At 38.9% G+C, this 16555-nt stretch overlaps 1 protein-coding gene across 7 annotated transcripts in view; it reads left to right on the plus strand.

The window, feature by feature from the left end:
• Nucleotides 1–13989, plus strand: part of AKR1D1 (aldo-keto reductase family 1 member D1) — a 41257-nt gene extending 27268 nt beyond the window's left edge. For 3 of the 7 annotated variants that reach the window (XR_011074723.1, XR_011074724.1, XR_011074725.1), the window contains 3 exons: nucleotides 1965–2047; nucleotides 10363–11798; nucleotides 13550–13989. Coding sequence is in view for 4 of the 7 variants with exons in the window: in XM_068549527.1 (XP_068405628.1) it covers nucleotides 1965–2047; nucleotides 10363–10456 (177 nt within the window). In the remaining 3 variants the exon portion in view is untranslated. Of the gene's footprint in view, nucleotides 1–1964; nucleotides 2048–4370; nucleotides 5707–10362; nucleotides 12308–13549 lie in introns of those variants that run through there. The other 4 variants (XM_068549528.1, XM_068549530.1, XM_068549529.1 and 1 more) reach the window with 3 other exon arrangements.
• Nucleotides 13990–16555: the final 2566 nt, after the last annotated feature.

Consider the following 16555-nt stretch of genomic DNA (forward strand, 5'->3'; position numbering starts at 1 on the left):
TTTCTTTTTTAACAGAACTCTACTGAGGTGTAATTGAAATGCAATGAACTGAACATAAAGTATAAAATTGGAAAAGTTTTGACATATGTACACACCCATGAAACCATCACCACAATCAAGATAATGAACATATCTAGCACCTCCAATAGTCTCTTCATGCCCTTTTATAATCTATCCCTCCCGGTCCCCAATCCCAAGCAAGCACTGATTTGCTTTCTATCCCTATAGTCTAGTTTGCATTTCCTAGAATTTCAAATAAATGAATTCACACAGTATGTGTGCTTTTATATCCATTTTTAAATAATAAAGTGAAAATATAAGTACTGACATGGGAAGACATCCATGATATTAGACAATTATCTTCAGAGCTTTTTTGCTACCACATGAAGGAATGGAATTCAAACTTACCAAAGAAAAAGAGACATAATTTATTGCCTCTCATAACTGGAAAGTCCAAGGGTAGGTCAGACATGACTGGACACAGGTATTCAAATGATTTATAAAAGGATTGAGTTCTCCCCACCCCCTTTCTCCACATGGTGGTACACACAGATTAATATGGGTTAATCTGTTACCCACATTTAGTAAAGATGATCACAGATAAAGGCTTCTGTCTCTGTCAATCCCTGCTTGTCCCTTTATGGGTCATTGGCTACTCCCATAATAATCACTGTGTCTAATGAACAAGATACCTTGATTGGTCCCCTGGGCTACATCCCTATTCTCATGCTGAAGGAGGTGAGGTCATGTGACAAGTAGCCCTACTAGGTGCGGGAAGGTGTTAAAGAAAAAGGAAGATTGTAAGGATTTCTTTTATAAGTGACTGGTTCATTCATGACTGTTTTTATGTTATAATAAATTTCCTTCTACAATCTCATAACTCCAATTCTTGGATAATAAATAATCAAAGGAAAGAATGCTCTGAAAAGACCACTTGGAAACAATCCTCGGGGGAATGACTAAGTAAATCGTATTACATCTATACTACGGATATAGTGGTTAAATAAATAAAGTCAGTCTATATATTTTGACAGAAAAGATCACTAAGACATATTCTGTGAATGAGATAAAGTTGCAGAATAATAGAAATATGATACAATTATTGCATTTTGCTCTTGCTGTGTTGAATGTTTGGAAGGAATCTGTGGGAAGGGGAATAGGACTGGGGTGGTGGGTATCAAGAGACACTTTTGTTTTTTTCACTCCGTAAATGTCCATGTATATCTGTAGTGTTTCATTTCTTTACAAAAAGCATATATTCATGTATTACTTTTACAATTAAAATTTATTCATGTAAATTACTAAATTAAAAGTTAAGGGATAGAAAGATAAAACAAGAGAAATTATAAACAAATCAACTGTTAAAAATACAAATAAGCTAAAATAAACTATTAAAATGTTCATAAAGGACAATTATATAACCAAGGTACAAACTGTACAAGCTAAGAAAAAAACAAAACAATGAAAAAGTAACTAGAATTAAAAGGTAGATAAAGAGACATTAAAAATGACAAGAGAAAGGATTAAGATGATGAACCAAAGCAAATTAAAAGTTAAAAAGAATACATAAGCAAATTTAGAGACTAGGGAATATTTTTGTTAAAAAAAAAAAAAGTGCATGAAGGCCATAGTCCAGAATCAAAAGTTCAGCATCTTATACCAAAATAATAAGAATTCTTCACTTTTAGATTTTTAGGAGATGTTCTGAATGCATATTGTTTCAGAACATTTGAAATTTCTTGCAAGATGTCCCCAGCAGGATTGTCTTAAAGACAAAGGGCAGAAAGAATTCCACCTCCACATGGGTGGGGTGGCCCCCCTGCACTAGCCCAACTCCTCTAAGACATTTGCAGAGATGTTCATAAATCTTTGAAGGGCTCCCACTGCTGGCCTCACTCCCTGATCCCAAGCTTGATCCATCTTCTACTATTATAAATGTCTGTTTTTTGTTTCTGTTATTTCAGATCTTTGACTTTTCTCTCACTGAAGAAGAAATGAAGGGCATTGAAGACTTGAATAAAAATGTCCGCTTCGTGGAAATGCTCATGTGAGTTCTGGGGGATCATTAATCAGGTTCTGCGCAGTGATGTTGGATTGTCAAGCGTCAACCAACAGGCTCTCATGAACCGGGACCGTGTCCGTGGAAGGCACAAGGGTAAAGGCCGGTGGGCAGCATATTCTGAATTAGGAACTTCCTACAAACCTACATTTTTGTTTAAAAGAATATTTCTGACATTTATGACATTCCCATTGGTTAGGTTAAGGCATCACAGGCTAAAAACATTGAGGAGAATTAAATCACTGTTTTCGTATGTTAATACAACAGCAGCACAGATATGCAAACACCATATTTATTTCTTCCTTAGAAATCAAAGTGGGCACAAATTAGAGAAAAGCTGTCAACAAGAACGATTCCTGGGAGAGAAGCATTAGAGTGTAGTAGAAAGAGCACCAGGTTGAGTTTTAGACAAATGTTTGCCTATAAGATTTGGAGCTTCTGGCTTCACCTATTGTCTGACTTCCCACAAGCAAAATTCCTTCGAAGTGTTGCCAAATTTAACTATCAACTGAAGTAACCCTTTATTCTCTGAATATTACAGAGCCTTAAAAATTAAAAAAAAGAATATAGTTCATGTATATATACACACGTAAATATTTGTATACATACATACCCACATTTTTTCTTCTTAATCATTCTTCATTAGTATTTCTAGTTCTTGAATTCACCTGGATAGTATTCTTCTTTTTACAACCTTCTCTTTAAGTGAGCATTTAGAAAATGCTTGTTAAGATGGTTCGTATAGTTTGGGCGCTTATCTTATTGGTCCCACTATTTTTCATGAGTCAGAATGTATGGACTATGCTAACACTGAATTTCTGAATCAATTTCTGAATTAATAAACAGCTTTCTAATGTGAATTTTCCAGGGGAAAAACTATTTGAAATCAAGAAGCACCTCCTAGCCTCAAGAACATAAAAGTAAACACAAACACAGAACTAACAGGTTAATTAACAGCTCTTGAAGATAAACTATTTCTATTGAATAAATATCATTCAATTAAAAAGAAATAGTAAGAGATAGCCAATCCACCAATGTGCTGTTTTTTGGGGTTTTTTTTACAGTTGGTTGGTGACATTATCTGGTTTGACAATTGACATTTTATTTATTTATTTATTTATGGCTGTGTTGGGTTCTCGTTGCTGCAGCGGGCTTTCTCTAGTTGCAGTGAGCAGAGGCTACTCTTCGTTGCGGTGCGCGGGCTTCTCATTGCAGTGGCTTCTCTTGTTGTGGAGTACGGGCTCTAGCCGCACGGGCTTCAGTAGTTGTGGCACGCAGGCTCAGAAATTGTGGCTCACAGGCTCTAGAGCACAGGCTCAGTAGTTGTGGCACACAGGCTTAGTTGCTCCATGGCATGTGAGATCTTCCCGGACCAGGGCTCCAACCCATGTCCCCTGCATTGGCAGGCGGATTCTTAACCACTGCACCACCAGGGAAGCCCGACATTTGACATTTTTAATACCTAATTCTAGCAACACTGGGAAAATAACTCATCGCATCAGGAAATAACTAGAAAAATCAACAAGGAGAAACAAAGATTAGGCCCCATTGATCAAAAAAATGTATCATTTAGGGATGCTGGGCCAAGGTTCTGCTGCTTTTCATCCGGCTGATCCTTGATATTTGAGAGCCTTCTTTGGTTTTGTTTTATATTTTAATTTAAAGCTCATAGTACTTGCAGAGAACTAAATCTTAGGTGTGCTTCAGTACAGGCACACACACACTCCAGTCCTTTTATAGACTGTTTCACCATTTTTATTTAAGAGATAGATTCATCATTATCATCACCGTCATCATCATCATGGAAACTAACTTTGCTGGTCATCAACTTTCTAAATCTCAAACTTTCAACTCTCAAGAGGTCTAGTGATAGGGGCAAGTAAAAACTCTGAGAAGAGACTGACACTGATTCATAATAGAGTTTTGAAGAGAAATGCTTATGTGGTTTATTGAAATGGGAGGCAGTTTATATCAAGAGAGCAGGAGGCGGAAGAAGTTGGGACAAAGTGTGTAAGTAGGCAGGTATTGCTCACCTCCTGTGCTTTTGTTCTAAGAAAATGTTAATGTGGAGACAACTAGCCTTCCCCCCCACAATCCCCCCACCCCACACTTACACCCAGGGTGCTATCTGGGGCTTCAGTAAAAGGTGCTGGCTTGAGGGGAAACGGGAGGAGAAGGGGCACGAAACAGAAATGGAATGAGTAAGAGAAAGAGGGAAAGGTCGGTGAAGTTACCAAAGGATGCTAGTAACACATACAGCCATGCAGCATTTGAAGTGAACTTTTTCCCTTTGGGGGAATTGTTTTGGCAGGTGGTGTGACCATCCTGAATACCCATTTCATGAGGAATACTGACTTCAGAGAGCTCCGCAACAGATATTTTCCCTCCTATATGTGCCAGGACTTTGGGCTGGGTGGTTCCTCCAGCTATGGAAATCAAAGGAGTTTACTATCCTCAGATGAAATGGTGATGGAGACACACTTAACTTTTGTGTAGTGTAAGTGACTTTGACTTAGCTATGTGGGGGGAAAAAATAGGTTTAAATCTGTTGAAATAACTTGGAAATTATCAGCTAATATTTTATTAAATCAATGTCTTCTGGGTTTCAGAAAGAAAAATATTAGGCTTTAGAAAAGACTTCAAAGGCAACATATGAAGATAAATAACACATGAATTCGGATACTGCTGCCATGGGTAGTCTGAGTTCTTTAGCAGTTAACAGGGCAACAGCAAGGATGGAGAGCTGGACCATGCCAGTGTGCTGGCAGTGGTCTTGATGGTTTGGACCATTGACTGTAATACAGACACAGCCAAGGTAAGATCCACACATGCATTATTAACAGGGAAGTGATTTGCTTCACCTTGAGTAGAGAGAGAGGGCTAAGTATAGAAAAGTCTTACTATAGAGCTAATTAAACACCTCAGCGGTCAACAAAGCCATACTGATTTGGTTGTTGTTTGTTTCCATCCAATGTGTGTTCGTGTAGCTTTTATCCAGCTTGAGAGATGGATAATTGCTTGTTCTCTCTTGCATGCTTTAAAGGGCCTGAGCTTCAGTAAGCTAGTGATCCATGCTAACACTGCCTGCCACTCTTGCCCCCATTCTTTATACGACCACCATTATGCAAAGTGGCTTGAGACAACCTGCATACCCTGTATTGTAAAATAGTCCACAGACCATTATTTCAAAAGAAGACATATAAAAAGGAAGCTTTAGGAAACATATTGAAAGAAGAGGTTTTATAGAATCATTAGACTTAAGACTTTGAAAGTTATTGGGATAACTGAATTTTGAGAAAGTAGCAAGTTCAAAAGAACACTGATAATTTTACTATATGGAAATTTTTTTAAGTGAATAAAAAGATTATTAGAATTCCATAGTAGAGGTGTACCTATTTTCAATCCAGCCAGAGCAATATATTTTATTCATTCATATTAAGTCACTCTCACAGGGCAAGAGAGCGCTTCAAAACTTCAAAACATCGAAACAAACTTATGTTTGTCCAAGATCAATTGCTTATAATCTTCCATGATCTGAAAACATACATTCTGAGAAATTATCATTAAAAAAAATTGATCTCTACTTATTGTTTCCAATAATTCTAATATGAATACTTACAATGCTATTTTCTGGAAAATATCTCATTCACAAGAAATAATAAAAATGATGATTTATTCTACCACATGAATCTCTATTTTGTTGCTTGGGGTGGGGGGAATCATCTGAATTCATTTAAATTAGAGACCTTTGGTTGAATTCCTACTGTACATTTAGCACTGGGAAGATAGGGAAGATAGGAAGAAAAGGGAGTACCATAATGAAAGAACAGAAACTCAAGTCCTGACCTCTACTGTCAAAACTCTTCAAAATATTTCAGGGGGCTGGTGTGGAAGAAGGACCACACCTATCAAACCATTTTTTAAAGACAGGCATTGGAAAAGAGTCCCACTATTTGTCAGGGGAAATGTATACATGTATTTCTAAAGATTGGAAGAGGGGAATTCTCTCTTAGTCTTAACAGAGATGGAGGAAAAAGAGTTGGAGACAGAAAACAGAAGGTCAGGAAAGAGTGATGGTTTGCATGAGTTTCTGCATGTCACTTCTCCCTTCACTCTCATTCCTCTCAAGCTTCCCATCTATTTTGGGATAAACTGTATGCCCCCAAAATTCATATGTTGAAGTCCTAGCCCGTAGTACCACAGAACGTGACTTTATTTGGAAATAGGGTCATTGCATATGCGATTAGGTAAGATGAAGTCATACTGGAGTATGGCAGACACTAATCCAGTATGATTGGTATCCTTATAAAAAGGGGAAACTTGGACACAGGCAACACACAGGGAGAGCACCATGTGCAGATAGAGGCAGAGATCAGGGTGATGCTTTTACAAAGATGTCCAGCAAACCACCAGAAGCTAGGTGAGAGGCATGGACCAGATTCTCCCTCATAGCCCTCAGAAGGAACCAACCCTGCCAACACCTTTATCTCGGACTTCTGGTCTCTAGAACTGTGAGACAACAAATTTCTGTTATGTAAGTGGCCAGTTTGTGGCACTTTGTTCAAGCAGCCCTAGCAAGCAAATATACCATCTCTCAGTCAAGATTTCCAGTCTCTCAAGCTGACACCAGCAGTAAAAATGGCCTTACTTAGTCAATGCTTTACTGAGCTCAGGTTTTGATGACCAATATTTTTGACCTTCTTGGGGACTTTTGCAACCCCAAAGATGTTTGTTAACCCAAATCAATCTCTTTCCTAATCAGAGGCCTCTAATGGAATATGGAGTAAGATACATCAATAGTTACATAACCTTCCTGGAAAAGGAGAGGAGGCCAACAGCGTACCCACTGATCCATAAAAACACATGGACCAGAACAGCAAGAACTTTCTGCCCCAGCCCGCAGAATGTTTTTTGTTTGCCCATCACTGACTATTCTCCTTGGAAGACCTCCCTCAGGCACTGTCTTCCATAGATAATGACACAGAGGTTATTGGAAGAGGCCACAAGAGGCACATAGGCACCAATCCCAAGTCTGCAGGCTTCAACACTGTGACGTGCTGCACACTTCTTGACCACAGTTTTGGAAATTTAAAAGGTTGAGGTAAATTATATTTCCCAGGCTTGGTATTTCTCTGGAACTCCCTTAAAATTTTAAGCTTTCACTGGTGACTTCAATTTCTGACCATTCCAAACTAGTAACAAAATCATGATATCTTGTGGAGCCCTGGTCCTTGAATGTGAACCCTCCTGGAATCTGAACTGTACCCACCATGTTTCTACCTCCAGATACCAAATCCCCAAGTTCTCACTTCTCTTGATGGGGACAAGGGGTGAGGAGGGATAGATAATCACTTTTAATCTCCTCCGGGCACTGGTATTTTAGCTAGATTGAGAGCTGAGATGCAGAATATGGTGGGAGGGAGTAGCAGTGGTCTTGACAAAAGTACATGGACTTTGCAGTTCCCCCCCTTAAATCTGGCCATTGGTAAATCTTCCTACAAAGACTATGTGGCATCCTTAGGAGCATGAGGGCCCCTTTAATCCTGTCTTGGGGGTTGTCAGGAAGAGATAAAATTGCCAAAGGACAATTTGGAGCTGGGTAGCCCTCACTTTATGTCCTGCTGAAGTTGGTCACATGTTGGTCAGAGAGGAGCAGCTAGTGGAAATGATTGAACATATGTTTTTAAACTGTGTTGCTATTTGATATGTACTATTGAGCATTTTTATTGACATTCGTATATAAGACTATTGTGTAGTTTTGTGTGTACTCTTTAATTAGTTTCTATTATCAAATTGTGCTCCTTTCATTGTTAAAAGGAGAGAGTGAGATTTTTCTTTCACACTTTCCACTCTAGAACAAATTAAATTTAAATGATTTATTTCTTAAAGTATTGGTGGAATTCGCCTGAGAATTGCCTCTCTGTCAATAGAGAGCCTGTACATTTTCTATTTCATCTCAAATAAATTTTGCAAATTTATCTTTTCTATAATTTATCAATGTCATGTATTTAGCATATGGAGGTATATTTGTTCATTTAGTCAACAAGTTTTTTGTGTGCCACTATGGTAGGCTCTATCCTCGGCAGTTGGGATATTTCAGTAAACAAAAGTCCCTGAGCTCTCATACACGCCTGTACTCTTCCAGTTCCTTTAATTTTCCTAAACATGTGGTCACCTCCCTCTTCCAATTCTTCTTTTGTATGTCTATGGTTTTGTTTTGTAATTAATTAGTGGTTTATCAAGTTATTTTTTATTTTTCCTGGATTTCATTTAGACCAAATTTCCCAAAGGAAAGAAAATTCATTGACTACTGCTGTCTTTCTGTTTCTTAATTCATTCATATCTCATTTTCTTTTACTTATCTCTTGTCTGTTTTTTATAACTCATCCATAGACTTCTAACTTCTAAGGTTGAATATTTATTTCATTGATTTTTGTTGGTTTTTCTTGTGTAGTAATATATACATTGAATATAATGAATTGTCCATTGAGTACTGTTTTAGTTAAGATTTCTTAAGTCGATTTTGTAATTTTCCAGATATTCTGAGTTTTGGGTTTGCTTTCTTCTTTAATAGTTGTTTACAAGAGTTCCTGTCTTACTTTACTTTCTAGTGTTAGAGCTTTTTTTCTAGCTTTTATATTCTACTTTTAATCATGCTGAGCTAAGATATCATCAGTCAATGTTTTCAACATTTCATGGAATTGTGACAAGATACATTCTATTTTAAAGTATTGAGTTGGATATAATGGACATATAATCCTGTGTTATACATTTTTATCATCTAGTATTAGAAGAGCTATTTGAGTGAGTGGTTCTTTCTTTTAAACAGTGATTCTTAACTGGGTGTTAAGACATTTGGCAGTGTCTGGAGACATTTTTGATTGTTACAGCTGGTGGGGGTGGGGAGAGGTGATACTGGCATTTAGTAGGAAGAGGCCAGGGATGTTGCTAAACATCCTGCAATGCACAGAACAGCTCCCACAACAAAGAATGATCTGGGCCAAAATGTAATTTTTGCTGAGATTGAGAAACCCTGCTATCAGAAGAGTCTTTCTTGATAGATGTTAAAATGTGCTGATTCCTAATGCCATAATTTCAATTTATTGCATATAACTGAAAACTAATCCATTTAGCCTCATGTTTATAGTGCTTGAAGTAAACTGTCCATCTTTTATAATTCAGCTATGTTTTTTCTTGTGTATTTTATCTTTTCTCAGATTATTAAACTGCTAATGGATGCCATGCTTTTAGTATTTGAGTTTAAAACACATGGGCAAACGAGCCCCAATGAAAATAAGTTAATGCAGGAAACCAGGCTTCCCTGGTGGCTCAGTGGTTAAGAATCCGCCTGCCAATGCTGGGGACACGGGTTCAAGCCCTGGTCCGGGAAGATCCCACATGCCGCAGAGCAACTAAGCCCGTGCACCACAACTACTGAGCCTGTGCTCTAGAGCCTGCGAGCCACAACTACTGAAGCCTGCATGCCTAGAGCCTGCACTCTGCAACAAGAGAAGCCACCGCAATGAGAAGCCCGCGCACTGCAAGAAAGAGTAGCCCCCGCTCGCCGCAAATAAAGAAAGCCCGTGCACAGCAAAGAAGACCCAACGCAGCCAAAAATAAATAAATTTTAAAAAAATTAATTTCTTCAGTATGAATCAAGAGAAAAATTGCTCTAATAACAGACCGCCATTGAAAAATAGAAGCAATCTGAAAGATTAGATTAAGCTGGTAACTACTTTACTTCTTGTCCCAAATTTCTTTTTTTTAAATTAATTAATTTATTTATTTATTTATGGCTGTCTTGGGTCTTTGTTGCTACACACAGGCTTTCTCTAGTTGCCATGAGCGGGGGCTACTCTTCGTTGCGGTGCGCAGGCTTCTCATTGTGGTGGCTTCTCTTGTTGCGGAGCACGGGCTCTAGGCGCGCAGGCTTCAATAGTTGTGGCACGTGGGCTCAGTAGTTGTGGCTTGTGGGCTATAGAACTCAGGCTCAGTAGTTGTGGCACACCGGCTTAATTGCTCTGCGGCATGTGGGATCTTCCCGGGCTAGGGCTTGAACCCGTGTCCCCTGCATTGGCAGGCAGATTCTTAACCACTGCACCACCAGCGAAGCCCACCATGTTTGTTCTTCAGGCTGAAACCTATTTCTTTCTAATCAAAGTGAATACTGTTCCAGAAGAGAGCAGGTAACACAATATTGAGACTGGAGAAACAGATCACAACCTGGGAAACTTCAAAAAACCACACAAAAGGTAGGATTAAAAACAGAAAAGAGCAAAGCTGATTTTGGCATTTACTTCCAGGATAAAGCTACGGAGTGGGGGAGGCGGAGAAGAAGTGACAATAGCGGGAGGATTAAAGGCTACCCTTGGCCATATGAGAACCAGTGTATTATAACTGAAGAAGAACAGATTTTACCACCTCAAAATACTCCACATTGGCGTAAGAATTATTTTGTGCTGAAGACAATTGAGAAGAAACAGATATAAGAAATCTCTGTCCTCCCCCGATTTGCCTAAAAGGAGAAAATAAACTTACAAAGTGTCCCTCCTCCCTCTCTACCAGGAAGGACAAAAGTTCAACTGCTGGAGACAACTTTAGATCCTTATCAGTCTGGAGATGGCACCAGAGGAATTTACATAACAAACTTTGCTAACTAGACCTTATCTTCTGTTAGTCTCCCATATATTTGTCCTCCCACAATTTGCTGCCCCTAGACTCAAAGTCCTTTTCTGTTGTCTTGTCACTTCTCAAAAAATGTATTGCTCCTTTGTTAAGACGTTATGTAAGACCTAGTTCTAACCAAGCCTTTGAGTTACTCATCTCTGGGAACTCCCATGTGTAACATGCATGAATACACATGTTTGTAAACTTCTGTTTGTTTTTCTCTTGTTAATCTGTCTTCTGTCAGTCCAATCTACAGGGCTCCAGCTGCAGAACCTAAGATGGGTAGAGGAAGAGATTCATCCTCACCTATAAGACTATGTTAGGTAGAAGCTCGTGGTTTCCTTTTAATAAGGGAGGCAAAGAAGCCAATGACATGAGCAATCATCATGGAAACCATAAGACCAGTTGTCTCCTCTTGCCAACTCCACCTGCCTTCTGGGCAAGAAGCCTCTGAAAGAAAAGTTAAACTCTAAGGTGAACTATGGAAAACTGAGGAACAAGAGCAGAACACAGTTTACACCAGCCAACTCCAAAGAAGACAGCAACAGGGCTTTGCCTAAAACGGCCTTGAGCAATTGGTAGTCTAGGAGGCAGAACCATATAGCTACGAGGCTCCAAATGCACTGCTGATGTTCAAAATTCCAGGAGCATTCTTCAAAGGTGTGTGGCACAAAAAGGACGGCGGCTCATATACACAGGTGTCATCAGTCACAGCTGCACCTGACTATTAGCACCATCAATTTCCACCTCCATTCCCAGGCTTTTTAAACTGGAAACTGCATTTTGACCAGGTGGTAGAGCCTGCCAGGAATGCCTCACATGTATTTCCTTTGGGATAAGTCCCTAAACACAGGTTTTTAACTGAGTAATGTTAAAGAACAGCTCTGTGCTAATACCTAAGGATCTTGCACGTATCCACAGAGGCACATAGGCAAAGTTTGATCCGCAGCTGATCTGAGTCTTGGCCGAACATCCTGGATCCTCTGAAAACAAGAGTGTGCTGGAGGCGTGTGAGGAGCCGCTACCAGGCCATTTCTCACTCAGTTCCCTGTCTGCCAAGGAGGAGGCCACAGTGAGTCAGTTTCTCATCTTCTGCTAGGTTTTGATGAGGCCTGAGGCCTCTGACTCACCCCTTGGGGTCCAGCTGCAGACTATAAACTACCTAAGCAGCAACATAGCAGTGGCCCTTCAACGACAGGATGGACCATCATTCGTGTTGCAATCATCTGGACCCTTTTGTTTTGGTGTTGCCCTACTCCAGAGACTAAAGGGAGGAGATTGCCATTATCATAGGGACATAGAAACTGGAAAAAAAAAAAGAAGCGAGATTATGCTACTACAGAAAAAAATTATAAAACTACTTAGATTCCAATAATGATTCTCCCTCAAGGGTCCTGCTGGTACATAATTATGTCTTTGTTTCTTTAACTGATCAATATTCCTAATAGTGACACCATTTCCACATTAGAGTCTCCTGCTTTGTCACCATTGCAACTCTAGCTTGCACAAGAGTTGGTAAAATTTCCCATATTATAATTTTTGACCGAAAATATATCTTATCTACCTCCAGGAAGAATTAATAAACCAGATTATAAGAGTTATTAAAATTTAATGGAGCAAGTTTTTATTCCAATTATCCAGTGAAACAACATTAATATATCAAATATTAATATAAATCTGAAGAAAAATGCAAAGATTTCTAGGTTTTGGGGGTTTCTTTTTGCTTTTTTATGATTTATATGTACTGTCTCTAAGGGGGAAAAATGTCTTGCTAAGGTAGTAACAGAAAAAAATGTTTTAAGAGAAGCTTATGATAATTGGTTACTTGGTTACTTGGAAATATGTCAAGAGCAAAAATTGTTTCTAAAAAACTTAAAAAATGTAATACCTGGTACATAGTTATATAGGGAAAAGTTTTATATAATAAGATGATACCTTGGATAAATTAGACTGGTTTAATCTTTTGGTTTAGAAATAGCTATCTTTCCTCTGATTTTACCAGTATAAAACTATTTAGCATATCTTCTTGGGTTTATTTTCTAATTAAAAAAGCTAATTAATTTGAGTTTTCTAGATTTCCTCTACTGATTTTAATGGTCAAATAAGCCAATTCATAATAGATTATAAAATATTAAAATTATGTGTCAAAATAAATTGAATTATCATAGGTAATTCTTTATAAGAGGGATTCTTACAATGCTATAAATCATACAGACTAATGTGTCAGCATAAATTATAATATCCAAATCCTTATTTTTAAGTACTTAAACTAATATTAAATTGTGTTAATCACTGAGTTATATTTGGGTACCTGGAAAATTTCTAGGTAAGATAAAGACAAAAAACGTTGATCACTAAACATATTAATTTACCCTCTCTCTTATTTTTACAAAAACTATAGAATGGCAATCAGCAGATTAAAGGATGAACTTGCCTTTAAATGAAAATATACATGAATATTTTTGCCAACTTAAAATTTGATAAGATGATAGTATGGATGAAAAATTGTTGCTCACCATCTGCCTCTACAGGGATTAGGTCACTAGCCACTGCAGTCCTTCAGCACACCCTGAAAGGGGTTCAGGGCGGAGATCAGGGAAAAACTGGCAGAACAGGCCTTCAGATAGTTAGATGTTTTCAGAAGAAGATTTTATGAGCCTAATTTCTTACATCTTCTCATATCCAGAAAAGCACTAAAATCATTAACGGAGACATCTGCTCCTCATGAATAGCAGTAAACTTCTAGCAAAATGTGTGCTTGATTGCACGTCTCCCCCTTCACTAAAATCTTGTATATACTGACCTCCTTCTTTACCTCTTCAGAACAGTTCCTCAAATAAAGATGCAGACTTAGAGAATGGACTTGAGGACACGGGGAATACTGCCCAGCTTCCAAAGAGGCTTACGCTCCCTCGAATGATAATGGGATCTTATCTCAAAATCTCCATGGGGACTTCCCTGGTGGTGCAGTGGTTAAGAATCCGCCTGCCAATACAGGAGACACAGTTTCGATCCCTGGTCTGGGAAGATCCCACATGCCACAGAGCAACTAAGCCCGTGCGCCACAACTCCTGAGCCTGCGCTCTAGAGCCTGCGAGCCACAACTACTGAGCCCACGTACCACAACTACTGAAGCCTGCACGCCTAGAGCCTATGCTCTGCAACAAGAGAAGACACTGCAGTGAGAAGCCCAAGCACCGCAACGAAGAGTAGCCCCCACTCGCCACAACTAGAGAAAGCCCGCACACAGCAACAAAGACCCAAGGCAGCCAAAAATAAATTAAATAAATAAATTTAAAAAAAAATCTCCATGAACTCTCACTATATTATATTGTTACTAAAATTACCTTTAGACTTGGCTTGAGTTCTCTACTGACAGATTCTACCTTGATGCATCCTGATCACATTGACTATTATTATTTATCTCATTTATGTGCTTAGTTATATACCCAGCAGCTGCCAGCCACACATCCAAAAGGGAAACCAATAATACACCTCTACAGACTAACTAGTTTAGAAGTACTACCACATGGATGAACCTTGAGGACATTATGCTCAGTAAAATAAGCCAGTCACAAAAGACAAATATTGAATGATTCCACTTAGAGGAGGTACCTAGAATAGTCAACTCACAGAAACAGAAAGTAAAATGGTGGTTGCCAGGGGATGATGGGGCAGGGGGGTGGGGAGGGAGATGGCGGAATGAGGAGTTAGTGTTTAATGGATATGGAGTTTCAGTTTGGGAAGATGAAAGCTCTGGAGATGGATAGTGGTGATGGTTGCACAACAATGTGAGTAATGCCCCTGAACTATACACTTAAAAGTGGTTAAAACGATAAAATTCATTTTATATATACTATACCACAGGAAGGAAAAGGAGAAGGAGAGAGAAGAACTTAAGATTCTACAACCTGGCCATACAAACCTGCTAGAGACCTGACCCTGAAACCCACTAAAAGGCTCCAGAAACAGACCGCGACCAAAGCAGACAGCTTCCTGTGAATTCTGTAATTAAGATTCTCTGACTCAAGATGACATTGGGTGCAGACAATGTCCCGCCAAGGCCTTCAAATCAAGACTTGTAATCAGGATATAGGATTTACATTTGAGCTTAGGTTTAATAATCATCTCACCTCCATTTCCTTACTCCTTTCATGTTAATCTTTTCTGTGGGCAACACTATCAATTTCCAACTGTTAAATTTGTTGTCCAACCTTCCAAAGTATTTAAAACAAAGCCTGATATCAAAATTTATCAAAAAGGATCTAAGACGCTGGATATCACTGATTTTTTTTTTAATTTTTATTTATTTATTTATTTGGCTGTGTTGGGTCTTCGTTGCTGCATGGGGGCTTTCTCTAGTTGTGACGAGCAGGGGCTACTCTTCGTTGTGGTGCACGGGCTTCTCATCGCGGTGGCTTCTCTTGTTGCAGAGCATAGGCTCTAGCTGCGCAGGCTTCAGTAGTTGTGGCTCGCAGGCTCTAGAGCGCAGGCTCAGGAGTTGTGGCGCACGGGCTCAGTTGCTCCGTGGTATGTGGGATCTTCCTGGACCAGCGCTCGAACCCATGTCTCCTGCATTGGCAGGAGGATTCTTAACCATTGTGCCATGAGGGAAGTCCTGATTTCACTGATTTCTATGAGGATTCTACTCCGGTGAGAAGTCTCAAAAACTACAATGTGTGATCCATAATTTAGTTTTGATGATAAACCAAATAACAGTTAAAATACTCCATCAAGACAGGCACACCAAAAACAGCTTATTTAAATTTAGTGAAGCTACTTTTCTTGCTAGGCTTTACATTCCCAATTTTCTGTTAATATCTGTGGCTGTCCTCATCCCTTTGTGCCCTCCTCCACCAGGTGTGAAAATAGCCAGGTGTGAAAATGTTGCTATGCAGCCATCCCATTATCCCAAGCTGACACTCAACTGATAAGACTGTGTCAAGAAGAGCCTAACCCCTTATGGACAAAGCTGTTTCACTTGGAGCTCATTTGACCAAAAGGGGGAAGCTGAGAAATTCCTGTGAGGAAAGTGGTGCAGCCAAAGGGTGGTGCTAACCAAAGGACCCAGGCAGACATTACACAGAGACAGCTATTGTGTGTACTCCATGACTAAACTCCCAAATTCTTCTGGAGAATCCATAAACCAATGAAGTTCTTAGATACCCATAGTTGGCCTTCTTAAGGACAGAATATCCAGACCGACCCCATACTAGCTGCCAACTAGCTACCCAGTGGGGAAATGAAAGTATATTATAATAAGGCTTTTATATTGACTATGAAGTTTTTTGACAATAGCCTGTTTTATGTTAAACATGCATGAGGAAAACTCTAGAGCAACCGTTAAAAAAGAAAGGTGTAGAGCTAATAAGTCAATAGTAGAGATAAATGTAATAAAAAATATTCAGTAAATTCAAAAGGCAGAAAAAGAAAAAGGGATCAAAGAACAGATGGAGCAAATAGAAAGCATATAGCAAGATGGTAGATGCAAACCTAATCAAATTCATAATTATATCTAATGTAATTTGTTTGAGAATTCAAAATAAAAGGCAGATATTGTCAGACTAGATAAAAGTGTAAGACCCAACTATATATGCTGTCTATAGGACACTCATTTTAAATATATCTTTGTAAACAAATTAATGAGATCATTTTATACTTGTTAGGAAAATTGGGGGATATTGGCCTTAATGAACTGCTGATGGAAGTGTATTCTACCAGTACAGCCATTTTGGAGAGCAATCTGGCAGTTGGCCAAATTAAGTCTGTAATGCCCTATGATTCAGCTATTCCACATCTGAGTATTTATCCCAAAGAAATCCCCACCCA

The sequence above is a fragment of the Eschrichtius robustus genome, chromosome 8 (assembly GCF_028021215.1).
Source record: "Eschrichtius robustus isolate mEscRob2 chromosome 8, mEscRob2.pri, whole genome shotgun sequence".
Lineage (NCBI taxonomy): Eukaryota > Metazoa > Chordata > Mammalia > Artiodactyla > Eschrichtiidae > Eschrichtius > Eschrichtius robustus.